Source organism: Rhodotorula paludigena (genome assembly GCF_050403205.1).
Source record: "Rhodotorula paludigena JCM10292 DNA, Rt_paludigena_JCM10292v1_ctg75, whole genome shotgun sequence".
NCBI lineage: Eukaryota > Fungi > Basidiomycota > Microbotryomycetes > Sporidiobolales > Sporidiobolaceae > Rhodotorula > Rhodotorula paludigena.
In genome coordinates, this window is record NW_027481383.1 from 40,191 (window position 1) to 65,011 (window position 24,821).

Sequence of the window (24,821 nt, forward strand, 5' to 3'; positions counted from 1 at the left end):
ACGAGATGAGCTGAGATAGCACAAGTTGCGAGCCAATTGTAATCCCTGCGAATAGCGAGCAAATGTAAGCCGCCGACTATTGCACCTCTTGTCCCTCCACTCCGAGTCGAGATTGCCTCGCTGCGCGTCCCAGCGAGCTGCGCCCGACTGCCCCCGCTTGACTGTGCCCATGGCTGTGCGCTCGCCCGGCCCGGACGCTGTCCCGGGCGTGCCCCGCGCGTCGTCGTCGTCGTCGTCGCCCCGACTCGCTCACGCGACGGCGACGAAGCTCAACCCGCACAGTGCGAGCTTCTCGTTCGTCCCGAGCCAGGCAGAGGGCTCGAGCACGCCGTACGTGCCCTACGACGGCGCCTACCCGATTTCGGGGAGCAGCCACCACCAGCACCTCGCCGCGCAGCCGCCGCCGCTCTTTCCCCCGCCGCCCCCTCCGCCGTACGGGGCGTATCCGATCGGCGCAGCGAACGGAGCGCAGCAGAACGGCTACGCGCAGATGCATCCGAACGCCGGGTGGGCCGGAGTCGGCATGGGAGGCAAGGGTGCGGGTGCGCCGGGAGGAGGGGCACGAGGCGCGCCCTGGGCGCACTATGGCGTGCATGCAGGACACGTGCACGTCAACCCTTACATGCACCACCCGCCGCCGCCCCCGCCGCAGGCGCAAGCGCCGCCTCAACGGGTCGCTCCGCCGCCGCACTCGCACTCGGGCATCTTTCTCCCTCTCCAGCACAACGCCCCGCATCTCGCCGCCGTAGCTGCAGCAGCAGGCTATCCACAAGCGATGCCGTCGCCGCACCCGCACCCGCCGCATCCGCCTCACACCCCCACTGCCGCGCAATCTCCCATCCCTCCACCGCCTCCGCCGCCTCATCCTGCCCTCTTGCCGCCCTTTTCGCCGCAAGCGCGACCACCGATACCGCCGTCAACGGGTCTCGTACCCGCTCCGTCTCTGCCCGTCTCGCCTGCTTCTCCTCTGCCGCCACCGACTGTCATTCCGCTCGCCGTTCCGCCCGATCCCCTTCCTCTGCCCGTGCCTGCTTCTGCTCCTGCGCCTGCACCGTCAACGAGCGGAGTCGTCAGTGGCAGTGAGTCTCACGCCTCGCTCGCCCTCGCCGCCGACGCCCCCGCCGCACCGAGGCAGACCATGCAGGCGCCTCGCGGCGGCATCCGCCGGAGACGCGACCACCTCCCCGTCCCGCGCGATGCGGAGGCGGTCACCTTCGCGCCGCACATCAAGCCGCCATCCGGCTTCCGCGGGCGGTTCCGCGTCGCAGACTCGCTCAAGCGGGACAAGGGCGAGGCTGCGGGCCCGTCCGCGAGCAAGACTGGCGCAGCGCCGAAGGGTCCGGCCTCCTCTTCGACGCAGCAGCCCGCGTCATCCTCGGTCGCTTCGTCGTCTGTGCCGAGCACGCCGAAGACGGTCTCGCAAACGCCGCGATCGCCCGCAGCCACCTCGACTGTCACTACGCCGCCTCAACCCGTGGAGCCGGCGACACCCAGCCAGGCTGCTGCACAGCCTGCTGGCGAGCCAACAACGCCTGCAGCTGCTGCACCTGCCACGCCGAAGTCGCCCGCACCTGCTGCGGCGCCGGTCAAGCGTTCGTGGGCCGACCTCGTTCGCCCTCCCGCCGGCACGGTCCCCGTCACTCTGTCGAACGGCATGTCGCCCATCTCGGCCTCGACGTCGCTCGCGGGCAGCAGCGGCGCCGCGCTTGACCCGTCTGCAGCCTCGACCCTCTCTGGCCTTCTCTCCCTTCCGACCTCGCACGTCCACTCGCCCGCACCACCCGTCCCGCGCGGCCTGATCAACAACGGCAACCTGTGCTTCGCCAACGCGATCCTCCAGGCGCTCGTGTTCTGCGGCGACTTCTGGAACTTCATGAGCCTCGTCGAGCGCGGGAGCAAGAAGGACTTGCGCGAGGCGATGAGCGCTGACGCCGGAAAGGGCGACAAGAAGAGTGAAAAGAGTGCTGTTGAAGCCATGTGCGTATACCGCCCTTGGCGATCGTCTCGCTCGCTGGCTGACAGTTCGTCCACTGCAGGATCGCCTTCCTCGCCGAGTTCCGCAATGCCTCGACCTCGACCACCTCGCCCGCCTTCGACCCGTTGAAGAACGCCTCTTCGTCTGCCTCGTCATCTACCCCGACGCCGGGCACGCCGAAACCGCCGTTCAACAACAATGTCCACCCTTCCTCCTCGGCCTCTTCCTCCGCCGGGGGCGCACAGCAGCCGCCGCCTCTCTCGCCGACCCCGATCCACGACGCACTGCGGCACAACCCGCGCTTCGATGCGATGCGCCGCGGGACGCAGGAGGATGCCGAGGAGTTCTTGGGCTTCTTCCTCGAGACGCTGCACGAGGAGGTGCTGCGGTTGTTGGACGACGAGAAGGAGCGCAAGGAGAAGGGCAAGGGCAAGGAGGCGGCTGACGGGGCGGCGCAGGAGGCTGAAGGGTGGAACGAGGTCGGGAGCAAGGGGCGTGTGGCGACGACGCGCACGGTGCGTTGGCTCGGCTTCTCCAGCCATGCGTTCATGTCTCATGAGCCGTTGCTGATGGATCGTTGAGGACTTCGACGCAGACCGGCACGAAGGAATCGCCCTTGACGCGCATCTTCGGCGGCAAACTTCGCAGCAGCCTTCGCGCTCCTGGTCAGAAGGACAGCGTCACCATCGAGCCGTTCCAGCGATTGCAGCTCGACATCCAGGTGCGTTCTGCCGAGGCCCGTTGCGCTGCCATGCGCCTCTGCGCGTCTCGCGTCGTCAGACAGGTCCGTAGCGGACAAGCAGCTGATTGTCCAACTTACTACAGCCCGACCACGTCATTAGCATCGAGGACGCGCTGCAGCAGATCACGACGCCTGAACAGCTCCCCGACTTCCTCACCTCGCGCGGCATCCGCACCGAGGCACAAAAGCAGGTCCTCCTGGACGAGCTCCCGCCTGTCCTCATCCTCCACCTCAAGCGCTTCTTGTACGACGACATCGGCGGCGTGCAGAAGAGTTCGAAGAAGGTCGCATATGGGACCGAGCTGCAGATCGACGAGCGAGTGCTGAGTGCGCCGGCGAAGCAAAGGCTCGGCAAGGACGGCGCACGATACGAGCTGTTTGGCGGTGCGTCACAACTCAAACACCATGTGCTTCGTTCGGTGCCTGTGCTGACATCTCAACATCCCTTAGTTGTGTATCACCACGGCCTGCATGCATCGGGCGGACACTACACGGTTGCCGTCCGACGAGGGTATCACTCGACGGAGTGGATCGAGCTTGACGACACCCATCTCTACCCGCTCTCGCCTGCTGACGTCGCCGTACCGCTCTCGGCGGCCAAGTCACGGCGATGGGAGACGGTCGGGTCGGGGTCGGCCCGGAGCGGGCTCGAGGAGGACGGCGAGCAGAAGAACGCATACTTGCTGATGTACGCCAAGGTGGAGGACGGGCAGTAGACGATTGGGTGGGCGCAGAGGTTTGCGCGTTGTGCGGTAGGGTGTTGTGTCTGTCTGTCTTTCCTCCTCCTCCCTCGATTGAGGTTGTTGCAGATACTCCTCCTTCTCCTCCCTCTTTCTTCCTGCCGCTGTCGCACGCCAAGCATCCCGTTCTAGCACTCGCGCATGCCCGTGATCCTCATCGCCGCTGCAATAGACTCGCGCACTCTCGCGGACCTTTTTGAGGCAGCCTATGTGCACACCGGGTCTCTTCGCATCGTCTCACGCTTCCGCGCTACGCTACACTTCCCCTGCGCCGGCGTCCTCCTCGGATGTGCTCGTCTGCACGCCCGTCATCATGGCCTCGCGGCTTGCGGCGGCGGCCGCGACGCGCGAGCGCTTCTTCTCCTGCTCGGCCTCCTTCTCGGCCTGGATCCGCTTGACGATCGCCGCAATCTCGTCCGCCGTCAATTGCTGCGCATTAAATTGAGAGTGTGAGCGCGAAGCCCCTGACGGCGAGAGGCCGGAAGAGGAAGCAGAAACGACGCACGCGGACCGACCCGAACCCGTCCATGAGCACGAGGTCGATGTTCTGCTCTCCGCTCTGGACGACCTCGAGGAGCGACTTGACGGCGAGCGCGACCGTGTCGTCCTGCGAGAGGTCGGCCTTCCACTGCGTCTCGAGGAACTCGCGCACCGTCTTGCTCGAGCGGCCGATCGCATTTGCCTGCACGCGCGAGGGACACGATAGTCAGTCCGCGCATCGCTTGACTCCAGGAGCGCTTGGGCTTGGACGACTCGTGGTCGACGGCCGGCCACGCGGGAGGAAGAGATCGCAGGACGCACCTTCCACTCGCTGAAGATACCGCTGGGCTCGGTGAGGAAGAGATGCGGGCGGGGCTCGTCGTGGTTAAATCCGATGAGCAAGCACGAGATACCGAAGGGGCGCACACCGCCCGACTGGGTGTAGCGCTGCTGGATGCCGGCAATGTGGCGAGTGATGTACTCGACGCTGACGGGGTCCTCGACTGTGAGGCGGTGCGACTGGCACTCCATTCGCGCGCGGTCAATCAGGATACGAGCGTCGGCGGTGAGGCCTGCGGCGCGCGAGCCCTGACAGCATCAGCTCGTCTGTTCCGCCGGGAGGAAGCAGGCCAGAAGGGCAGAGGTAAGGGTCCAGAACGACGGACCAGCAAAGCCCAGGCAGACGTGGTCATCGAGCATGGCCGTCTTGCGCACCGTTCGCGGGTCCTGCAGCTGGAGGACCGACTTCTTCTCGACGGCGAGGACGACGCAGTCCTTGCCGCGGACGCCGACGGCGCACGTCCCCTTGCGGACGGCTTCTTGCGCGTAGTCGACCTGTTTGCGGTTCCCTCGGGGTCAGCATCGCGCTTGCACGGAATGGGCAGGGTGCGCACCTGGAAGAGGTGACCGTCGGGCCTGTCGTCAGCGGGGAGGGGGTCAGCTCCTCGCGTACGCGCTCGAGGGTCGGAGCCGAGGTACGCACGCAAAGGTGGTGAGCGCCGTGTCGTAGCGCGACATGCTGCTCTAGGCCTAGCGGGAGTGTGGGCGAGTAAGAGGCGCGAGAGAGACTGTCGAGGCGATGAGGACGACGCGGGTCAGCGAGAGGTCGCCGCGCGCTCGTTCGAGTCTGCGAGCTCACACTGCGAGTCTGGCGAGCTTGTGGGCGGGCTCCTGTGAGCTCTGGCAGTGTGCGGGCGAGGGCGTGGAGGACAACCGCACCGCGATGACCGCGCAAGCCTCGACTCTCGCCCGCTCGCTGCACTGCGAGCTGGGCACTCGAGAGAGCGCGCGAGGGATCTGGGCGACCTGTCTACAGATCGCGCCGACCCGTAGACCGCTCCCCAGGCTGTTGCTCGTTTCGGCTGCCTCAACCCCCTCGCATCTCGCTTCGCATTCTCGCTTGGTGCAGTGCGGCTGAAGGCATTATTCGCTCTGTACGCTAGATTACACCTCGACCAAGTTCGTGCAGCCCCGTCACCCGCTCTCGCTCGTACTCAGAAGGGCGTCCACGCCTTGTTGCTCGGCGAGACAAGGATCTTGACGTGCTGCTCGTTCTGTGTGCGCAACACATACCCCGTATAAGCTGCGGCCCAGGTGGGCACACGCGGAGGCCCTGGCATGACGAGCGGGAAACGCACGTTGTGGATGAGCTCCTTGAAGCCCTTCTCTACCAGGTCCTCGAGCGTGATCTCCGCCGTCACAAAGTCTGTGCCCATCGCCTGCCGTCAGCCCGGAACACCACAGTCTGCTATGCACCAGACAGTGTTGGAAGGGGCCTTGACGCACCGTCGAGCTGGATGAGGCCGCTCCCGAGCGCCTCGACGACGGTCGGGTGGTCGTCGCGGTAGCAGCTCGAGCCGAGGATTGCCTTCTCCCCAAACACGAGCTCGTTCGCCGGAATCTGCAACGAGGGCCGGCGTCGTCAACGTCAACGAGTCGTCAGCCTTGAAGAGCGTCCCAAGCGCACCTTTGGGTCCTTGCTCCACACAGCCACATTAAGCAGCGTCCCCCTCGTCTTGAGCGCCTTGATGCCCGCCTCGAGCGCGCGCTCGTTGCCCGCCGCCTCGAACGCAACGTCGACGCCGCCGTCGGCGCCCGTGAGCTCCTTGACGCGCGCGACGACGTCCGTCTCGAGCGGCGAGAGGAGGTGCTGCGCGCCCGCGAGCTGGGCTTTGGCGCGCCGCGTCGACGACGGCTCGGAGCAGATGATCATGCTGTTGCGGCACGGGTCAGAACGGGTCAGACAGAGTGCCCCGAGTGCACACGCCGGGAGACGGCACGCACGAAGCACCCTGCGCGACGAGCACCTTGGTCAAGAAGCACCCGATCGGCCCCGCGCCGAGTACGAGCGCCGTCTGGCCCTTCTTGAACCCCGAGCGGCGCACGGCGTGCACCGCAACCGCGAGTGGCTCGCTCATGGCCGCCTCGCGGAGCGAGACGTTGTCCGGGACGCGGTGGAGGTACTCTTGCGGCGAGAGGAAGTACTCCGAGAGACCCCCACCGAGTCCCGAGATGCCGACGAAGCCGAGCTTCGAGCAGGCTGCGCACGAGAGAACCGGTGTCAGCTTGCGAAGGTGGAGCGAGAACCGCCAGCTCAGACAGACCGTTGCCGCAGCCGATTTTGCATGCATAGCATTCGCCACAGGAGATGACTGACTCGCTGGGGAAGGCCCACGAGTCAGTCAATTATGCAGGACCGGGCGTGCGGGACATACATGAGGACGCGGTCGCCCTTCTGCCACTTCTCAACTCCCGAGCCAACTTCTTCGATGACGCCAGAGAATTCTGTCGGTCGTTGTCGTCAGGCTCACTGTCAGGCGAGGATGAAGCAGCTCGTTGGTTTACCATGGCCGAGGCAGACAGGCAGGCTCGCGCCCGTAAGCGGGTGCGGCTGCTTGCCGGGGCAGAGAATGGGTCCAGCTGCAGGCTAACATTGTCAGCATAGCCCTCTTCTGCCTTTCAAAGCGCCGTACCTTCGTATTCGTGCAGGTCTGCGCAGAAGGGGAAGGGAGGGTCAGCTTGCGAAGGAGTCAGAAAGACAGAAGCGAACGTCGGACCGGTTCCGCAGATGCCGCACCTGCGAGCAGGTGTCTATGTCAGTGCCAACAGTACCCACGAGCCCCTCCGCGCGAGTATAGGACCCACCAGGCCACCTTGACGAGGCACTTGCCAGCCTCGACTTGCGGCTTGTCAACCGACTCGATGCGAATGTCGTGCGCTCCGTAGTACATTGCGGAGCGCATTGTAGCAGTCCGGTCGTCGCGGTGGGGCATCTCGTGCGGTGTGGTGCTGGTGCGAGCGAGAAAGGCGTTCCCCTCTTCCCCGCAACGCTTCCGCTTTCCCCACCCGACGACGGCGTCGGGCCGTTACGCTTCTCAGCTGTGCGTGCGTCTCCGCATAACGACTACGAGCCAGTCGCTAATACTATGTGTTCCGGCAGTCAACGTGGTGTCCCTGTCTCGCGGCGCCTCGTCCCGCAGCGCATCCGATACTCACGCACTGAACCTGCCCGTGAGCTCGCACCGGGCGCGTTTCGGCTTCTAGACGACTCCCAGCGACCTATGTAGGCATGCACATGGTTGCTACCAGTGGCTAGCCGCTTCCTCAACGGTCTGACCGGTTGAGAAGGCCGGCGTTCAGAATGGTTCTTTCGTCTTCTCGCCTCACGCCGGCCGTGCAGCGTCCCGCCGACCATTCAGCACGTTTTGACAGAGTTTCGTGATCTGAGATCTTGGACCCCGCTGTGAGCTGCTTCCGTGAGCTGTCGTCGACCTTCGCTTGTCTTTGCGTGCTTCCGCTCCACGGCCGTTTCACGGGCGAGATGTCGCGACCTCCGCGACAGTCACTTGCTGAGGCCGCTAGAAGGCGTCTGCTCTCTCCAGCTCCCTCCTTCGCCCTCCAGCTAGGCTGCACTGCCCTTCGCCGACCTACTGCGACGACCTTCGCAAGGCTACGAGTGGCAACGCGGGTCGCTTAAAGCCCCTTTCTACGATATGTGCCACTTCACACCACCTCTCATTGCGCACGACTCGCCAAAAATGTGAGTTGCCGCTTCTGGGCGGCTCGCTTGGTCGAGCTGACGGTAGGGGCTTGTCTTCTGCAGGTCCGCCACAGTTGCCCAGCGTCCCACCTTCTCCAAACTCCCCTTGCCATGCGCAAACTGCACCTGTGAAGTGGGCCGTTCTGCTACTCGCCCGGCCGCCCACTCTCAACTGACCATTCAGCGGCGTGCAGACAACCGGCTGCCCGAAGAAGGCCTCTCTCTCGCCGCCGCCCACTGCGCAGCCCGGCCACCCCGGGACAGGTCAGGATACCCAGAGCAATAATGCGAGCTCGGACAAGTGGGAACGCGACCTTGAGAAGGAGATCGTGCGTCTCTCCCCTTTTTCGCGTCCGACATGGCAGAGGGAATTGACCTTGGAAGCCGCGTACAGATCAGCTCGTGGGAGTGGCAGGCCTGGTAGACGGCTCTCGGCAGAGTCACTCGCCCGACTGTAGACAGCGGCGCTTCGCTGCCGTGTAGATAGATACTGGCCTCGTCTCACTGTTGCACCTCTCGCTGTCTGGATCTCAGGGAGAGGACAGTGGTCCAGAAAATCGGGGACCTTTGGCTTACGGCAAGCGCACTGCGCCATCCGCTCCGCCTCGCCCGGCCCACCAGCCGCACACGAGCGCGAGACACCTCGCCCAGGCGCTCCTCACAGCCTCGCACGCGGCGCGAAACCACCCCTTGGACTGTGACTTGTTGAGCACCGAGATCGAGACCACGTCGAGCGAGAAAGGTCCGGCTTGCTGGCCGAAGTTGGAGCGCGCCATAAAGCTGAGCCTGCAGAGGGACGAGCCGAGCAAACCCTGATCAGTCCTGCCGCTATTGCACGGCCAAAAGAAGGGGGAGACCGCACTCGTAGATGGACGAGGGATCGAGAGGCTTTGCATCAGGCGCAGGCTTGCCGCGGTAGTGCGGCTTGAAATCGTTCCACCGCGCAAGGACCGTGACGCTCCTCCTCCCAACCTCCTTCCCTTCGTCCGCGCCCTCCTTTTCGCCCTCCGAGCCCGAGTAGAGTTCTGCAGCGCACTCGTGTGCATCAAATGCGTACTCGTACACGATCACGCTCTCGCGCCGTTCGTCCGGCCGGCGCGCGGGCTCGTCGTTCTTCAGGAGGAGGACGAAGCGGGACGGCGGGTGCGGCTTGGCGGAGCAAGCGGAGGGCGAAGGCGAGGACGGGACGAAGGTGAGGAGGAGACCGGCAGTGGATGAAGGCGAGAGGGACAGGCGGGAAGGGGAGAAGATGGTCGACTGCGAGGCGAAGCCGGCACCGCCGAGCGCGGTGATGTCTGGCAGAGACAGGAGCGCATCAGCGTTGCGATCTCACTCATCTTGCAGGGAGGGAGCACACCTAGGTCACCGGTGAATGTGCCTACGTTCGAGTCGGGATCGACCGTCCAGTGCGAGATCGACCTGCCGCCGCGTAGACGGTCGTCGACGGCGGTGAAAGCCGGCCAGGGCTTGCTAGCACCGAACAGAGTCTGTGCATTCTCGTCGATCAGCTCCCGCGACCGACGCCGACGAAGGAGAGTGACGAACTGTTGACATCGGGAGATGAGGAAATTGTGTAGCGGCTGGGCGTGCGAGTGCGTGCAGCTGACGAGGGCCTAGCGGAAAGCGAAGGCGGCGCTGTAGCGGAGTCACGATTCGTCCAGACGTTGTGCGAGCGGAGTGTCGGGAGTGAGAGGCGACAGCCTGAGAAGCGGCAGCGGGCGGCGTCTTCACGAGGCATCTATGCTAGGCGGGACAGTGGAATCGCTCTCTTACAATCAGACTTGCCCAAAGGCGGAGAATCGGCAACGAACAACAAGCGATGCAATGATGATCCATAATACCCTCCCTGCACTACCGCGGCGTCGCATTGCCATTCCCGACCCCTTGTCGCGCCAACAACTCCCTCACGCCTGCTTTCGTGACAGGTATCCGTCCCGCCCGCCTCCATACGCCCTCTTTCCGCGCCACCCCTCCGGCGAACGACGGCGGTGCCTCGCCCTCGCCCTCCTCCCGCCCGACCGCCGCAGGGTCGCTCCCCCACTGCTTGTACAGCTTGAGCAGCAGCTCCGAGACGTGCACGAGCTCCGACTCGGTCGTGTCGAAATGGGTCCACCACGGGACGGGGTCGAGCGGGAGCGCGATGGGCGGGGTCGACAGGCGCGTCGAGAGGTAGATCGACGCGAGCGCGAGAGTCGACTGGGGGTAGAGGGCCGGAGCTGGGGTTTGCAGGCTGGTTCGGGAGGCGGACGCTCGGGTATCAGCGACCAGAGAGGCAAAGAGCGAAGGAAAGGAGAACTTACAGGTCGTTGCAGAAACCCCAACACCGCCTCACAAGCTCGTTGTCGCCCGCGAGTTCGAGCACCTGAAGGTAGTTGACGAGGTGGCCGTACGGGAGGCCGCATTGCGTCTGGAACCCGAGGCGCTTGAGGATCTGCATCTCGGCAATGACCATTGCGTCCTTGAGGTCGTAAAACTCCGTCGCGAAGTAGTCCATGGGGACATAAGCGCTGTAGGAGGATGCGGGCGGGTAGGGCGGCGAAGAGCAATAGGCGACGAGCGCGTCAAGGTAGGAGTAGCAGTTGATGATGTCGCGTATCCGCAGCGGCGCCTCCTCCAGCTTCGACGCGAGGTATAGGGCACCCATGCCGATGTCCTTTGGGCGCAAGAAAGTCAGTCTGAGCGCCGTAGTGGAAGCAGAGTACCCAGGACGCACGCGAATGCCAAAGTGCTTGAGCGAGGTGACGAACCAGAAGCGCTGGAAGAGCACCTGAGCCGTCGCCATCACGACCTGAGACCTGTGCACGCACAGCCATGTCAGCCTGGCATCCTGACGAGCCCAGCAAGCTCCGATGGACCTCACGCCTTGAGCATGATGCCTGTCTGCTGTATGAGAAGAGCTCCATCTGCGGGTCTGCCGGGTCAGCAAGATGGAAGCACATTGAGCTAGAGCTACACACAGGCTCGCAGGTCGCGCTCGAGCTCGTCCGAGATACCGTCAAGCGGGGAAGGCGTTGGCACTCCGAGCGGGGCGAGCGGGTTCAGCAGATGTCGCGACGCCATTCTGGCGGGCCCGACCGTGCCAGGCGGGTCTGGTGCAGTCTTGCGCCGACTCTGAGAGCTCGAGCTGTGGAGGAAGCGGTCGAGGTGCGATCAAGGTGTAGCTCCGCTAGCTCCGCTCCTCTCTCCTACCTCGACCGTCACCTCCTCTCCTCCGAACAGATTTGGGCGGAGCTTCACTGGCCGCGAGACTCTCCTCCTACCTATTCGTGTGATGCGTGGATCGTCGCTCGTCATGCTGGCGACGCTGTTGTCCCTCGATCGCTCTCATCGGTCAACCAGCGCCGCTATGTCCTCGCGGATGTGCTGCCCAGCATGCACTTGCATGGATCTAAGCAGGGTGATTTCTTGCCGAGCTGCAACGTGCCACGGTCCTGTGCGCAAGGGAAGGTGCTTCTGCTTTCGGCTCCTGCCTCAGACTGTTCACGCTCTGTGCGGCACGACGCTTTGCACGGGTGGGTCTTCGTCCCGGCCTGCACGTACCTGCCTGCACGTACCTGCCTGCACGAGTACCTTGGCCTTTGCCGCGAAAGCCGCCGTCCTCGGCTTCATGCGCTGCTCGACCCGCAAGACGGCCTCCTCGGTGAGCGCATTTCGCTCCCTAGCAATACCTGCCGTCCGCTTCTCCCTGCTGCGTCGACGGCGTGCTCACCGAGGCTGGCTCCAGGAGGAGAAGCGCGACCTGCGGCTTCGACAGAGCCCACGCAACCTGCAGCGTCAGCCTGGACATCTTGCGCTTCCTCTGCTCCATCTCTTCGCCGAGACGATAAAGAGACGTCTCTGCGGCCGAGACGTCTCTACGGCTGGTGACATTCTCGCAAAGCACGCCGCGCGTGTCATTTGCGGTATACTTGCCTACAGCGAGAAGGCCAAGCGAGCCGCGGGTTGAAAGGAGGGCAATCAATTCCAGAGCGAGGGAAGTCTCGCTCCGCAGAGATGTCGAACGGCGATCCCAGGGACAAGGGCAGCGAGGAAAGTGCGGTCGTTCTGGCACTGATGGGCCGTCCATGAAGCGCGAAGGGATTTCATCGCGGCCGCCGTTTTGTCAGTGAAGGAAGAGGCTTCGTGTCCAGGGGCCGCGACCCCGAGTGGAGGGAACCGGCGAGGGAGCCGCGTGAACTGCGTCATCTGGCTCTGGGGTCCCACGAGGAACAGGCTCTTCGAGACAGCAGAAATGAAAAAAGGGCAGCAAAGTGGGCCTCGAACGCAGGCCTCGAACCCACAGGTGCCGAGACGGGAAAGACCGGCAGCGCTTGGTTGGCGGCTGCAGGAGCCATGTTCAGGCACGCAGAGTGAGTTGGCCCGTTGCAGAGGGGGAACGGCGGGGTTCGATTTGCCAACCAAGAGCGGCGGTCTCAGGGTGCGCTGCCTGCAAAGAGCACCGTCGCGCGGGCTGGCGAGCGAGCGCGAACCGAGCCGCACGTAGCTGCTGTCTGCCCTCGCCTGCAGGCTGCAGCGCTCGCCGCCTGCGTTGCCGGCGATCCGCACCGCCGCCACCCCGCCTTCCCGCTTCCGACCGCTTGTCGCCGGACATCGCCGCTTTTCCAGCCCACAGGCCACCCCGTGCTGCACTCCGCCCGAATGCATCAGGGCTCTGCAGACAGCTACTGGTCCTTCCAGGCCGCCGCAGATGAGCGCGACGGCGCTTCGATGGGCGCCGGAGGCTTCTCGCCCGCCGCTGCCAGTCCCTCGGCTGCCCACGTCCCCCAGCGCCACTCCCTGCACCGCACTGTCAGCGAGGAGGTCCAGCAGGCCCTCGGGCAGACGCTCGGGATGAACGGTAGCAGCAGGAACGGGCAGGGCATCGCAGCGACCGACGGTGCCGGAGGCGCAGCAGGCGGCGGATACGGCGGGTTCGACCCGATGGAGCACGCGAGGCTCAGTCCGTCGGCGTTCGACCCGAACAGCTTCTCGAGGCAGTTCATCGTGCCCAGGTTTGCGAGCGGTGGCCCGTCTGATCCCTTCGGACTCGGCGTCGGGATTGCGGATCCTCCCAGCGGGTGCGTCTTTGCCGCGTCCTCCCCTCTGAGGTCCCTGTACTGAACATGGTTGTACGCAGAACCGGTCGGGACATGGTCTCGCCCATGCCGTTCGACTTTGCGTACGGCGGTGGTCTCACACCCCGAGCGGAACAGCCTTCCCAACCGTCTCCCTTCTTCTCCTCGGGCCTGGCCGGCCCCTCTCACGCCTCGTCGTCGTCTCAACTTGCCGCATCTTCGCAGTCGCACCAGCAGTCCGCCTACGCCTCGTCTCAGTCGCATGCATCGACTTCCTCTTCCGCCGTCGCCTCGACCTCCGCCATTCCTTACGCCCCTTCGATCCCGCCTGGCGCGCCGCGAGAGTATGCCGCCATGCCGAATCCTGTCCGCGATACCTCGGGCGCGATGCACATCCCCACGACGGCTGAGCTCGAGTCGCCCATCTACGCGCCATACGGATCGTCCGTTATCAGCATCAACCCGACGCCCAACGCCGCATACAAAATGCCGTCGCTCGCCGTCAATCTCCCGCCGGCCCAGAATCCGTCGAGCCCATTCAACCCGCAGGCGCTCGGCCTCCCCGTCCCACCACCGCAAGGAACGAGCAGCAACTTTGCCGGGCTGTATTCGGCGAGCGGGTTCGACATGCTCGGCGTGCTCGCACGCGTTGCCGCACGGCCAAATCCTCAGATACACGTGCGTCTCTGCTCACGTCTGCCGCAATGACCCTCTAGTCCCTAACTCGGCCGCGTTCTTGCAGATCGGTCCCGTCGATTCCTCCTGCGCATTCGCCGTCGTCGACGCTCGTCGGTGGGATCAGCCGCTCGTCTTCGTCTCGGACACGTTTGTCAAGATGACGGGATACTGCAACGAGGAAATCATCGGGCGCAACTGCCGCTTTCTGCAGACACCTGGCGGTGGGACGGTCCAGGGCGCGCCGCGCAAGTACACGGATGGTAATGCGGCGGTGCGTGCTCTCTCGTCGGTCAATCATACGTTTGGAAACTGACGGGGCGCGTGATCCGCAGTGGCACATGCGGCAACACATCCAGGCGGGTAAAGAGAGCCAGTCAAGTTTAATCAACTACACGAAGGCGGGGCGTCCGTTCATCAACCTCGTCACTATGTGAGTTGTCCTTGTGCCACATTCGTGGCAGCAGCGTTGACGTTTCCTCACCCCTCAGCATCCCGATCTGCTGGGACACGGAGGAGATCGCCTACTTCGTCGGCTTCCAGGTCGACCTGGTCGACCAGCCCAACGCCATCCTCGATCGCATGCGCGACGGCTCGTACGTCGTCAACTACTCGCTCGTCGGCAACGCCTACAACAACGCCCTCATCCGTAACCCTTCATCGACCGTCGTGCCCTCGTCCGAAGCCGACTCGAACAAGACCGTGTCGATGCAGAACGTCCAGTTGAGCGCGAACGGTGGCACCGTAGATGCGCTCGACGACTGGGCCATGGCCGAGGACGGCATGGATGGGTACGAGGGCGAGGCCGCGTCCGCTCAGCAGCTGCAGCCGGCCACGTCCCAGGCGGAGGGTTCCGCTGCTCTAACACCCGCGACAGCATCGGCACCGCGTGCTTCGCGCACATCCGTCGCGGGCTCGCTCACGTCGAGCAGCAGCGGCACGGCGGCCAAGCCAACTCCAGGCGCGCAGATGGGTGGTGCGGGCGGCGAGCCGTCGAGCAAGACGGACGACCAGCTGCTCGATCTCGTGTCGCAGCAAGGCCTCGGCGCACTCGAGCTCGAGGTCGACAAGCGCGCGTTCAACAAGTTCCTCCTCGGCAACGCCGACGACTTTGTGCACGTCCTCAGTCTCAAGGGCTCGCTCCTGTACTGCTCGCCGGCGGTCCTCCGCGTGCTCGAGTACGAAGCTAGCGAGCTCGTCGGTGCGACCCTCTCGTCGCTGTGCCACCCGTCCGACGTCGTCCCCGTCATGCGGCAGCTCAAGGACGCCTCATCGGCCACCAACCCGCTCGTCAAGCTCTTGTACCGCATCCGCCGCAAGCACTCGGGCTACGTCTGGATCGAGGCGATGGGCAAGCTGCATATCGAGCCAGGCAAGGGTCGCAAGTGCGTCATCGCCGTCGCGCGGCCGCGCGACGTCCTCCAGATGAACTGGAACGAGCTCCGCCAGAGCGGCGGGCTCGGCGACACCGAGTTCTGGGCCAAGATCGACCCTCGGGGAACGATCCTCGTTGCGTCCTTCGGAACGCAGATGCTGCTCGGTCGCACGCCGCAGGATCTCGGTGCGTTTTCGATCGGCCCCCTCTCGTTCTTGGCTGTATTGCTCATCTCTGCACCCACACAGTCGGTTCTTCGCTCCTCGACCTGACTACCGCCGAGTCGCGCACGAGTCTCGAGGTTGCGCTGCAGCAGGCCCGTATCGGTGCACCGGCAACCGTGCAGTACCAGGTGCAGACAAGACGAGGTCCCGTCGAGGTCGTCACGAGTGTGTCACTGTCGTCGCCTGTTCCATCCCTCACGTCATGCTCACGCTGCCGCCTCTGCAGAGTTCTACCCACGCCACCCCGAGCCGCTCGACCCGACTATCCCGCAAGTCGCGTCCGGCCCGCTTCACCATGCCATCATGTGCGTCTCTGTGCGCTCCGACTGCCTGTCTCGTCTACTCACATCCACCCTTCACAGTGCGCAAACGAACGAGATCGGTTCGGAGCAGCGCAAGGCGTCCAGCATCTTTGGCTCGGCCGCGCCCGTATACACGTCCAACGGGTCGCCGGCAGTCTCCGATGTAGCGTCCGAAGCATCCGGCAGCAGTCGCGAAGGCAGCAGCAGCACGGGCGGCACGCCGTTCCAGAGCACTTTCAAGACGCTTGCGCACCCGAGCTCGACGAGCGACAACGTCTTTGACGAGCTTGAGACGCGCCGACCGACGAGCTGGCAGTTTGAGCTGCATCAGCGTGCGTGCAGACACGTATACGTCTCAAGCAGTGACTCACACACTATCGCACGCAGTACAAAACATCAACAAAAAGCTCCGCGACGAGAAGGACTACGTCCTTGCTTTGCGACGCAAACGCGGCAGCTCGTACTCGGAGCGCATGCGCAAGGGCTCGTCCGACGCTGGCTCGAGGGCGTCGTCGAGCAACATGGGGCGATTCTGCCAGAACTGTGGCCGTACCGACTCGCCCGAGTGCGTATTGTCTTTGTCTCGCTCGCTCTCCGGCGCAGACTCGCTGACGTGGTTCTTGCGTAGGTGGCGCTCGGGGCCGAACGGCAACAAGACGCTGTGCAATGCGTGCGGTCTGCGCTGGGCCAAGGCGCAGAAGCAGGCTGCCGCGGCTGCCTCGAGCAGCGGCTCGCCCAGCAGCACGGCGCCTGTTCCGCAGCTGTCGACGGCGATGCTCAGCTCCATGACTATCTCGCCCGCTGCGTCGCAGAGCGCGTCGCCACGGCTCGGGATGAACGGGCTTCCGAAACTCGAAGAGCAGGGCCCGCTCGAGCCATGACACTCTTCTCATCCTCTCTTTCACCACTCAGTGTGCTTTTCTAGGCGGTTTCTTCGTCTCGGCGTGCTCTCCCATCATCATACTTCCAGTCAGTTGCATTGTGTCTTGTGCTTCCCCGTCGTTCTCTCCTCGCAACCCAGTATCTTCCTCGCCCACGGAGCTGGAGGTCTCGGGATTCTCTGCACGTCGGGAAGCATCACCGTGAGTGACGAGCATTTAAGCGGACTACTCGGCCACTCTCGCTTCGCGTGCGAAGCGCGTGTCCCCACCGCAGCCCTCGTCTCCCGTCGTCCTTCGCGCGCTTAAGGACCGTACTCGACCGCAGGCTTCTCGGCACCGTCTTCTGACGACAGGCATCGCTTCCGACGAGGACAAAGGTGGGGCTGCGTCAGCGACTGCGCAATCCGCTTCACTCCCAACTGCTACTGCGAGGTTCTGCTCGGCGCGTCGCCATCTTGCACGTGCGGCTGCTTGCCTTACGAACGAGGCTAGCCGGGGGCTGTAAGGTGTTCAGCACGGACGTGACACGGCAGGCAGGGAGCGACGGCGACTGCGTCTTTCAGGGTCGGCCACCAAGTCGCACCATCACCGAAACGGGTCCGAGGCCGAAGTCTGCGGTCGAGCGGACACGTCAGGATCGCCTTACGCGCGCACGTTTCCGCATTCTCACGCACGCGCTTGCTTCCTCTCGCCTTCCTGTTTGGGTGTGCTGCCTCACCTGAGGAACCGGCTCCGCATCCTTCGCGGCAGTCCTCCGCTCGAGGAGGAAGTCGCGCTAGCCTGAGATTCGGCGCGCGAAGCGTACCCTTCTTTTCGCGTGATCGGGCTTCGACGGCGACGACGACCGCACGCAGCGTCTCTTGCGCTCCTTCCTCCCGCCCCTGCTGCCGCTATTCGCTTGTTCCGTCGCTTTTGACCGTTCCGCAAGGTCGTGCTGCCGTCCTGTCAGTATGCGCGGCTCGATCACTCTTATCGCTGCGGCGGCCGCATTCGCTTGTGCCGCTCCACTCGCTTCCGACTCGACGCCTTTGCCTAATAGCACAATCGCGCTCGTCAAGCAGCGCCTGAGCGAGACCGGCACCGATACGTGCGTCCCTCGAGCGGCCCTTCAGTCGTCTGCGAGAGGACAGCCATGGCTAACCCTGGCTTCCTCTCCCTCTCGTGCTGGGCAGGTGGACGAGCGGGACGCACATGGAGGCTCTCCTTGAGCTCGATTACCCGGAATTGTCTGTATTCTCGTCGGCGATGTACCCTCCCACCTCGACTGCTCCGCCGAGAGCCGTTCAGTCCATTGTCGCCTCGTGGGCCGCCAAGCGCCCGAGCTGGACCAATGAGCTCGCTTACGACAACGGAGGTGCAGCAGCAGACCCGGCGGCGCTCGGAGTGGGTTGGCTCGTTGCGGCGGCGTTCGCCGACGATGCGACCAAGGCAACCTACCTTGATCAGGTCGCCAAGGAGGCGCGGTACATCCTCAAATCCGTACCGCGTTTGCCGGATGGCGCAATCTCGCATCGACCGTCGGGCGAGGCGGTTTCGCTTTGGGCAGACTTTATCTCAATGGTGTGTCTTGTCTCTGCATAGAGCTCGTCTTCCGGTTGCTCACCCTTTGGCCACCCAGGTCCCGCCCTTTCTCGCCTACTACGGCGTCGCGACACAGGACCAGTCGCTTGTGTCCGAGGCTGTGAACCAGATCAAGCTGTACCGCAAGCACCTGCAGGCGTCGAGCGGCGCGTGGGAGCACATTTACGGCGGCGACGTCGTTGACGGGGGTCTGTGGAACACGGGCAATGGGTGGGCTGCACACGGCATTGTGCGCGTGCTGGCGACGATCAAGAAGTCGCAGTACAAGGACGACCTTGCGGATGAGGCGGAACAGCTGGCCTCGTGGGCGACCGAAATCCTCACGGTTGCCTTCTCGAAACTCAAGGTGAGATCGAAATGCTTTTGACCCACTCTGTGACAGTCACTGACTGGAGACGTTGACAACCTGACGCAGTCGGACGGCTTCCTCCCGAACTACTACGGCTCAAGCACCTTCTCCGACGGCTCCGGCTCTGCCCTTCTCGCCGCTGCCGCCTACCGCCTCGCCCAGCTCAACGGCACACAGAGCGATTACATCCTCGACATGGCTGCGACGATCCGTTCGGCCGTCAACAACCATGTCGACACCTCGACCGGCTGGCTTGCCCCCGTTGTCGTGCGTCTTAACCCTCGATTAGCGCTCTCGGGCTTCACGTCAACTAACTTGGCTTTTCCCCCAGAACCCGCTCGCCTTTGATCAGCAAGCGAGCCAGAGCCCCGAGGGCGAGGCGTTCGTCCTCCTCCTCGAGGCTGCCTGGCGCGACTACTCCGCCGGCACCTCCGCCTAGACGCGATTCTGCCTAGACGTCCTACTTTTACTCCATACAAGCTGTGCATACCTCTATCTCGCTATTTTGTGCTTGACTCTTGCCGCTTCGGCGGTACTACATCCCCTTACACTATTCACCTTTGCTCGCGGTGGTTTGCGCTCCTCCTTGTGTAGCTGCATCCACGCGTCTTTGCGCCGCGTTGATCTCGCCCAGAGAGCGAAGAGCCGTTTCTGAGACCGCGCGCAGCACCGCCTCATGCTCGCACGCGCCGATAGACGGACGCGTCTATCCTCGCGCCTCTCCCGCTCCAGACGCCCAGCTGAGCACCTGGAGAGCTCGCTCGCACGCTCGACTGATCCGTATCTGCCAGTCTCGCTGGTCCTTCGCGCTCCGCTCGCACGCTCCGCTCGCACACTCCAACTCGCTCAACTCGACATCTTCGAACGGGACCGGGTATCTGGAACGAGCTCAGCGGAAACGAGTGGACAAAATGACGACCGGCGTGCGTCCGGCCGTGTGCTGCTTCGCTGGAGACGCGCGAGCTGATCGGCACTTCTGCTCACCGCCTGCAGGACGACTCAGCGTTCAATTTCCTCGAGCTCACGCGCACGCAGCGTCTCCTCGGCTTTGGCATCTGGTCCGCCACCATATCCCTTCCCCTTCGGGCCCGAAGCTCAGCTGACCTCGCACACGGGCCCTATCGAGCGCAGCCTCGTCGCCGGATTTGGCCTGTCGCTCCTCGGCGCCATCTCGTACGTCCGCAAGCAGGAGCCTATCTTTGCCGTGCTATACGTCGTCGGCGTCGTGTGCGCGGTCGTCGGGACGGGCTTCTTGTTCGGGGTGCGTGGCTCTCGTCCGTCGCTTTGCCGTTCCGCGCGGGCGTAGACGTCCTCGATTCGGCCCGGCGTTGCGTCTCTCGATGATTGCATGGTGCTGAGCAGATCATTCTCGAATATCCGCAGTTCAAGCGCCAGGTCAATATGATGCGGGACCCAGTGCGACAATACGCAGCCGGTACGTCCGACTGACAGGCTCTTCTTGTCGGACCCAGCTGCTCGCAGCAGGTTGCGTCTGGGCATTTTCCGGCTTGGTTATGCGTTGACGCTTTCCTCCCGCTACACAGCCGTCTTCCTGCTCTGCGTCGCCCTCACTTGGATGTATGTGTTCGCCATCTCGATCAAGTGGGTTGCTTCGTTTTTTTGCCCGGCTTTGGCTTGCTCCACGCGGAGGAGAACTTGCTATTAATGCGCTCATGACGTCCGCAGGGTCCGCCTGATTGTCTTTGCCATCTGCATCTACCTTGCCTACGGCCGTGACAACGCAAATTGACGCTCGCTCTGTGCGACCAGGATACTCGCTGAGCTATATTCCGTATGCGCGGGACCTTGCAAAGCGGCTATGGCCGTTCTAGTGGTGCTCGGGAGGGGGAGGAGGAGGGGTGGCCCTCTCGCAGTTGTACGTGGATGTCTCTGACGTGCAACAGACACTTTCGCAGTCTTACTAACTTTGCCTTTGCCCCAGAATCCACTCGCTTTCGACCAGCAAGCGAGCCAGAGCCCCCGAGGGCCAGGCGTTCATCCTCCTCCTCGAGACTGCCTGGCGCGACTACTCCGCCGGCACCTGCGCCTAGACGCGCTGCTGCCTAGACGCTCTAATAGTACTCCATACAAGCTGTATATACCTCTAGCTCGCTGTCTTTGTGCTTGACCATTTCACGCTTCGTCTGTACGAGATCCCCTTATTCGCCTTTACCCGCGGTGGTTTGCGCTCCTCCTTGTGTAGCTGCATCCTCGCATTTTTCGCCGCCTTGATCTCGCCGAGAGAGCGTGAAGCCGTTTCTGAGACCTCGCGCAGCACCGCCTCGTGCTCGCACGCGCCGATAGACGGACGCGTCTAATCCTCGCGCCTCTCCCGCTCCGGACGCCCAGCTGAGCACCTGCAGAGCCCGCTCACACCCTTGATCGACTCGCGCTCCCTAGTACCGCTGCCCCTCCGCGCTCCGCTCGCGCACTCCGACTCGCTCAACTCGTCCGTCTCCGAACGGGATCCTCGCCCAGTAGGTACCATGGCGGGCATCTGGAACAAGCTCAGCGGGAACGAGGCGGCCATGGTCGTGGACAACATGACGACCGGCGTGCGTCTGGCCCTCTCCTGCGTCGCTGGAGAGGCGCGAGCTGATCGGCACTTCCGCTCGCCTGCCTGCAGGACGACTCGGCGTTCAAATTCCTCGAGCTGACGCGCACGCAGCGCCTGTACGGCTTTGGCATCTGGTCCGTTACCTCCCGCCTCCCCCTGCGCGACCAGTCCGAGCTGACCTCGCCCACGGGTCCTGTCGAGCGCAGCCTTGTCGCCGGATTCGGCCTGTCGCTCCTCGGCGCCATCTTTTTCGTCCTCGGACAGGTGCCCATCTTTGCCGTGCTGTACGTCGTCGGCATCGTGTGCTCGCTCGTCGGGACGGGCTTCTTGCTCGGGGTGCGTCGCTCTCGTCCGTCGCTTTGCGGTTTCGCGCTGGCGTAAACGTCTTCGCTTCAACGCGGTGCGGTGTCCTCGACGTTGCAATGTGCTTAGCAGACTTGTCTTGCGCTCTTCGCAGTTCAAGCGCCAGGCCAAGATGATGTGGGACCCGGTGCGACGATACGCAGCCGGTACGTCCGCCTGACAAGCTGTTCTTGTCGCCTCCAGCTGCTCCCGACAGCTTGCTCGACATCAGCCAGGTTGCACAGGCGTTGACTCTCACTTCCGGCTGAACAGCGGTCTTCCTGCTCTGCATAGCCCTCACTTTCGTCTTCGCCTTTGCCATCTCGATCGAGTGCGTTGCTTTGCGGCTCTGCTTGGCTTCAGGTAGCCCTCGCGGCGTATCAAGAGCTCGTTACTCACCTGCTCGTGTCGCCCGCAGTGTGCTCGTGATCGTCTTTGCCATCTGCACCTACCTTGCCTACGCCTGTGCGTCCCTACCTCTTCGGCGCGCCATGACACGCAAAACTGAAGTTTGCTCGTTGCACTACAGGGTACTCGCTGAGCTATATCCCGTATGCGCGAGACCTGGCGAAGCGGCTGTGGCCGTTCTAGGGGTGCTCGGGGAAGAAAGGAGGAGGGGTGGTGACTCTCTCGCGGTTGTACGGGGACGTCTCTGGTATGCAACAGACACTTTTGCAGTCTCACTGTAGTAGACTAGACCGGTGCGAGTGGAGAGCGGCGCGAGGGAGCGGGAGCGAGAGCGGCGGTCGAATCGGCGCGGCGCAAAGGGTACGGGGCGCTCGCCCGCTTGGCCTCTCGTCCGCGCGCCCCTGCACGACGACACTGACGACGATGGCGACGCTCCAGGCCACCCGCAAGGCGATCAACCTCGCGCCCACGGCTGCCGTGCGCGCGTCGGGCGTGCCCGCCGCCGCCCGCCTCAACCTGAGGGCCGTCGCAGGTGAGGCCGACCACGGCCACGGCCACGGCCACGGCGCGCAGGCCCCGCGCAGCGACAAGCCCGCGCGCTGGGCCAGCCGCGCTGCCCTCTCGCCCTTTGGCTTTGCCCACGCGACAAAGGTCAACGGTGAGCCCGCCCGCCGCACTCGGGCCTGCGCCGTTTGGCCCAGCGACCCGCGGGCTCGTCCGCACCTCCCGGGGATGCTGCAGTGGTCGCAGATGGGACAGGGGTAGTCTGGGAGACCCTGCAGGTGGGCAGCGCAGGCTAGGAGCGAGGCGGGCGAGGCCGTGGCGAGGCAGTGCCGGGTGCTCGCGAGGGGCGGAGCAGGGCGGCGAACCCTGCCATCGCCGCGCCTGGAGGGCAGTTGCCCCCGCGCACTGCATGGACAGTGTCCTCTCCAGTGCACGCGGCATCCGCACGACTTGCCCGGCCCGCACCGATCTCCGCCGACACCCTCGTCCCACCGCCATTCCGACTGCGGCCCGCCTGCCCAGCATCACACCCGGACCGTGCGCCGCGAGCACTTGACTGACGACGATTTCCGCTCTTGCAACAGCCCCGACGTTCGCGTCGCAGCAGCCGCGCTTCCTCTCGACGTCGGCCGCCTCGCTCGACGCCGCGTCGCAGGTGCCCAACTTTACCAAGTACACCAAGGCGACCGACCAGGACTCGAACCGCGCCTTCTCGTACTTTATGGTCGGCTCGCTCGGCCTCGTCACGGCCGCCGGCGCAAAGTCGACCGTCGCCGACTTCCTCACCAACATGTCGGCCTCGGCCGACGTCCTCGCCCTCGCAAAGGTCGAGGTCGACCTCTCGACCATCCCCGAGGGCAAGAACGTCATCATCAAGGTGCGTTCGGCCTTCCATACGCCGCCGGACAGCTCGAGACTGATCCCCTCCCCATCGCGCGTACCCAGTGGCGCGGCAAGCCCGTCTTCATCCGCCACCGCACGCAGGGCGAGATTGACGAGGCCAACCAGGTCGACGTCTCGAGCCTCCGTGACCCGCAGAAGGACTCGGACCGTGTCAAGAAGCCCGAGTGGCTCGTCATGCTCGGTGTCTGGTGCGTTTCCGACTCTCCGCTGTGCATCTCGGTCGGGCTCCTTTACTGACAACGGTCCCTGTCTGCGCGCACAGCACTGTACGTCCCGTCGAATTATCTAGACATGTCCTGCGGACAGCCGAGTCTGCGGCGACGGTCCGTCCAGCCCCGACTCCTGCTGACCTTCTCCCTCTGCTCTTCGCTCTTCGCGTCCCTTTCACATTCTGCGACCGACACAGCATCTCGGATGGTACGTCCGAGATCATCTGCGACCGGCCGGACATGTCGGGATCGCGCGCTGACCCTTCCGCGCTCTCCTCTTCCTCCTCTTCCTCCCCTCCTTCCCTACTTCTCTTCCCCTTCCTCTCTCGCTTCCTTGCGGGCGGCGCCGGGCGTCAAGTGTTCCGATCGGCGAAGCTGGCGATTACGGCGGGTGGTTCTGCCCTTGCCACGGTTCCCACGTGCGTCCGAAGCGACTTGGCCGATTCCTGGTTCGGTAGAGGCTGAACTGACGTTCTTCCGCCCCTCCCCTCCTCCCCTGACGTACTTGCACTCCTTGCGATGACGCTGCGCTACAGTACGACATCTGTGCGTCTCTGTCGCATCTTTCAGCAGTCTGGAGTGGCCACTGACTGTCCTGTGCTCCTCTCCGCTATGTCCTCCTCTTCGCCTTCCATCTACACAGCGGGTCGTGCGCGCCGTGGTCCGGCCCCGCTCAACCTGGAGGTTCCGGAGTACGACTTTGACGCCGGCGACGAGAACAAGCGTGCGTCTTTCTTGTCCCACCCGTCCCGCGCTTCCCTCTCGACCGGCTGTTGACACTTGTTGTTGTTCATTGCAGTCATCATCGGTTAAACGAGGAGCGAAAAGGGCGTGGGCCGCCAGTCGGCGCGGGCGAGTGGGTGGAACGTTGGAGGCGCATCTCTAGAACGCAGCAGCTTTGATGTTGGCGCGCGCGCGTAGGCGTTTGTGTGACTTTTTCTTCTTTTCCCCAATCTTTCCTTCTTTTACGTGCGACTCGATTCGATTCCCTTTCGCATGAGGTGAGCGGGAAACGCTCAGTTCCCCGCCGTTCCTTCTCCTCAGCTTTGAGCCCGTCCGCCGCCTTATGCCAAGTATAGGAAGCACAGAGAGCTTTGTGACTCCCCTTGCTCAAGCTCCGCTTTCGCTCTGTCGGCTCTTCGGAGACTTTTTCCCCCTCTCCCCGATCCCCTCTCGGAAATCGCGGGAGCTGGGCTTCTTCTCCCGCATCCTTCTGGCCTCCACACCGGCGCAAGAGCACCGCAGAGCTGCCTGGCGAGGACTCCAGAGCTACAGGCTGCACCCCGGCGCGTGTCCGGCCCCGCCCACGCCCGCGTTCTTCCTCTCGCTCGGTGAGGGGCACCGACCTGCGCTCTCGCCCGGCGCTTTCCATCGGCCGCATCATCGCTCTGCACGGTGTAGAGCACTGCACGTGCACTCGGAGCTATTTGACGAGCTCTACCCGCACTCGCGAGCACGCGCGCGATCGCCCTGCGTCACCG

General features: G+C 64.1%; 10 protein-coding genes across 10 annotated transcripts; 6 read left to right on the forward strand and 4 right to left on the reverse strand.

Annotated features, from left to right (window-relative positions):
- Window positions 1–169: 169 nt before the first annotated feature.
- Window positions 170–3,433, forward strand: UBP3 (mRNA-binding ubiquitin-specific protease UBP3; the record flags this gene model as incomplete). The annotated part of the gene is made up of 5 exons (XM_076652418.1): window positions 170–1,977; window positions 2,037–2,490; window positions 2,571–2,696; window positions 2,801–3,101; window positions 3,168–3,433. The coding sequence occupies 5 exons, from the start codon at window positions 170–172 to the stop codon at window positions 3,431–3,433; spliced, it is 2,955 nt and encodes a 984-aa protein (XP_076502029.1).
- A 279-nt stretch (window positions 3,434–3,712) lies between these two features.
- PRE6 (proteasome core particle subunit alpha 4) lies at window positions 3,713–4,954 on the reverse strand (the record flags this gene model as incomplete). The annotated part of the gene is made up of 6 exons (XM_076652419.1): window positions 3,713–3,886; window positions 3,963–4,139; window positions 4,259–4,509; window positions 4,603–4,771; window positions 4,831–4,852; window positions 4,920–4,954. 6 exons carry the CDS (start codon window positions 4,952–4,954, stop codon window positions 3,713–3,715), a joined length of 828 nt encoding a protein of 275 aa, XP_076502030.1.
- A 476-nt stretch (window positions 4,955–5,430) lies between these two features.
- On the reverse strand, window positions 5,431–7,209 carry JCM10292_000459 (2,3-butanediol dehydrogenase; the record flags this gene model as incomplete). The annotated part of the gene is made up of 11 exons (XM_076652420.1): window positions 5,431–5,490; window positions 5,575–5,642; window positions 5,723–5,837; window positions 5,904–6,150; window positions 6,221–6,476; window positions 6,541–6,596; window positions 6,652–6,721; window positions 6,782–6,856; window positions 6,910–6,927; window positions 6,994–7,013; window positions 7,082–7,209. The coding sequence occupies 11 exons, from the start codon at window positions 7,207–7,209 to the stop codon at window positions 5,431–5,433; spliced, it is 1,113 nt and encodes a 370-aa protein (XP_076502031.1).
- A 1,339-nt stretch (window positions 7,210–8,548) lies between these two features.
- On the reverse strand, window positions 8,549–9,530 carry JCM10292_000460 (uncharacterized protein; the record flags this gene model as incomplete). The annotated part of the gene is made up of 4 exons (XM_076652421.1): window positions 8,549–8,762; window positions 8,839–9,271; window positions 9,334–9,463; window positions 9,522–9,530. The coding sequence occupies 4 exons, from the start codon at window positions 9,528–9,530 to the stop codon at window positions 8,549–8,551; spliced, it is 786 nt and encodes a 261-aa protein (XP_076502032.1).
- A 297-nt stretch (window positions 9,531–9,827) lies between these two features.
- On the reverse strand, window positions 9,828–11,036 carry JCM10292_000461 (uncharacterized protein; the record flags this gene model as incomplete). The annotated part of the gene is made up of 5 exons (XM_076652422.1): window positions 9,828–10,206; window positions 10,277–10,629; window positions 10,690–10,771; window positions 10,837–10,879; window positions 10,934–11,036. The coding sequence occupies 5 exons, from the start codon at window positions 11,034–11,036 to the stop codon at window positions 9,828–9,830; spliced, it is 960 nt and encodes a 319-aa protein (XP_076502033.1).
- A 1,578-nt stretch (window positions 11,037–12,614) lies between these two features.
- JCM10292_000462 (uncharacterized protein) lies at window positions 12,615–16,487 on the forward strand (the record flags this gene model as incomplete). Its single annotated transcript, XM_076652423.1, has 10 exons — window positions 12,615–13,033; window positions 13,093–13,708; window positions 13,773–13,979; window positions 14,041–14,138; window positions 14,197–15,266; window positions 15,329–15,469; window positions 15,531–15,609; window positions 15,667–15,938; window positions 15,994–16,171; window positions 16,235–16,487. The coding sequence occupies 10 exons, from the start codon at window positions 12,615–12,617 to the stop codon at window positions 16,485–16,487; spliced, it is 3,333 nt and encodes a 1,110-aa protein (XP_076502034.1).
- A 950-nt stretch (window positions 16,488–17,437) lies between these two features.
- On the forward strand, window positions 17,438–18,856 carry JCM10292_000463 (uncharacterized protein; the record flags this gene model as incomplete). Its single annotated transcript, XM_076652424.1, has 5 exons — window positions 17,438–17,574; window positions 17,660–18,047; window positions 18,106–18,414; window positions 18,484–18,684; window positions 18,749–18,856. 5 exons carry the CDS (start codon window positions 17,438–17,440, stop codon window positions 18,854–18,856), a joined length of 1,143 nt encoding a protein of 380 aa, XP_076502035.1.
- A 472-nt stretch (window positions 18,857–19,328) lies between these two features.
- JCM10292_000464 (Got1/Sft2-like family vesicle transport protein) lies at window positions 19,329–20,167 on the forward strand (the record flags this gene model as incomplete). Its single annotated transcript, XM_076652425.1, has 6 exons — window positions 19,329–19,340; window positions 19,411–19,475; window positions 19,549–19,678; window positions 19,801–19,852; window positions 19,962–20,019; window positions 20,104–20,167. The coding sequence occupies 6 exons, from the start codon at window positions 19,329–19,331 to the stop codon at window positions 20,165–20,167; spliced, it is 381 nt and encodes a 126-aa protein (XP_076502036.1).
- Window positions 20,168–20,903: 736 nt separating this feature from the next.
- On the forward strand, window positions 20,904–21,907 carry JCM10292_000465 (Got1/Sft2-like family vesicle transport protein; the record flags this gene model as incomplete). The annotated part of the gene is made up of 7 exons (XM_076652426.1): window positions 20,904–20,972; window positions 21,044–21,108; window positions 21,181–21,310; window positions 21,432–21,483; window positions 21,590–21,647; window positions 21,735–21,781; window positions 21,846–21,907. The coding sequence occupies 7 exons, from the start codon at window positions 20,904–20,906 to the stop codon at window positions 21,905–21,907; spliced, it is 483 nt and encodes a 160-aa protein (XP_076502037.1).
- Window positions 21,908–22,147: 240 nt separating this feature from the next.
- Window positions 22,148–23,368, forward strand: RIP1 (ubiquinol--cytochrome-c reductase catalytic subunit RIP1; the record flags this gene model as incomplete). Its single annotated transcript, XM_076652427.1, has 3 exons — window positions 22,148–22,382; window positions 22,813–23,105; window positions 23,174–23,368. The coding sequence occupies 3 exons, from the start codon at window positions 22,148–22,150 to the stop codon at window positions 23,366–23,368; spliced, it is 723 nt and encodes a 240-aa protein (XP_076502038.1).
- Between the last annotated feature and the right edge of the window lie 1,453 nt (window positions 23,369–24,821).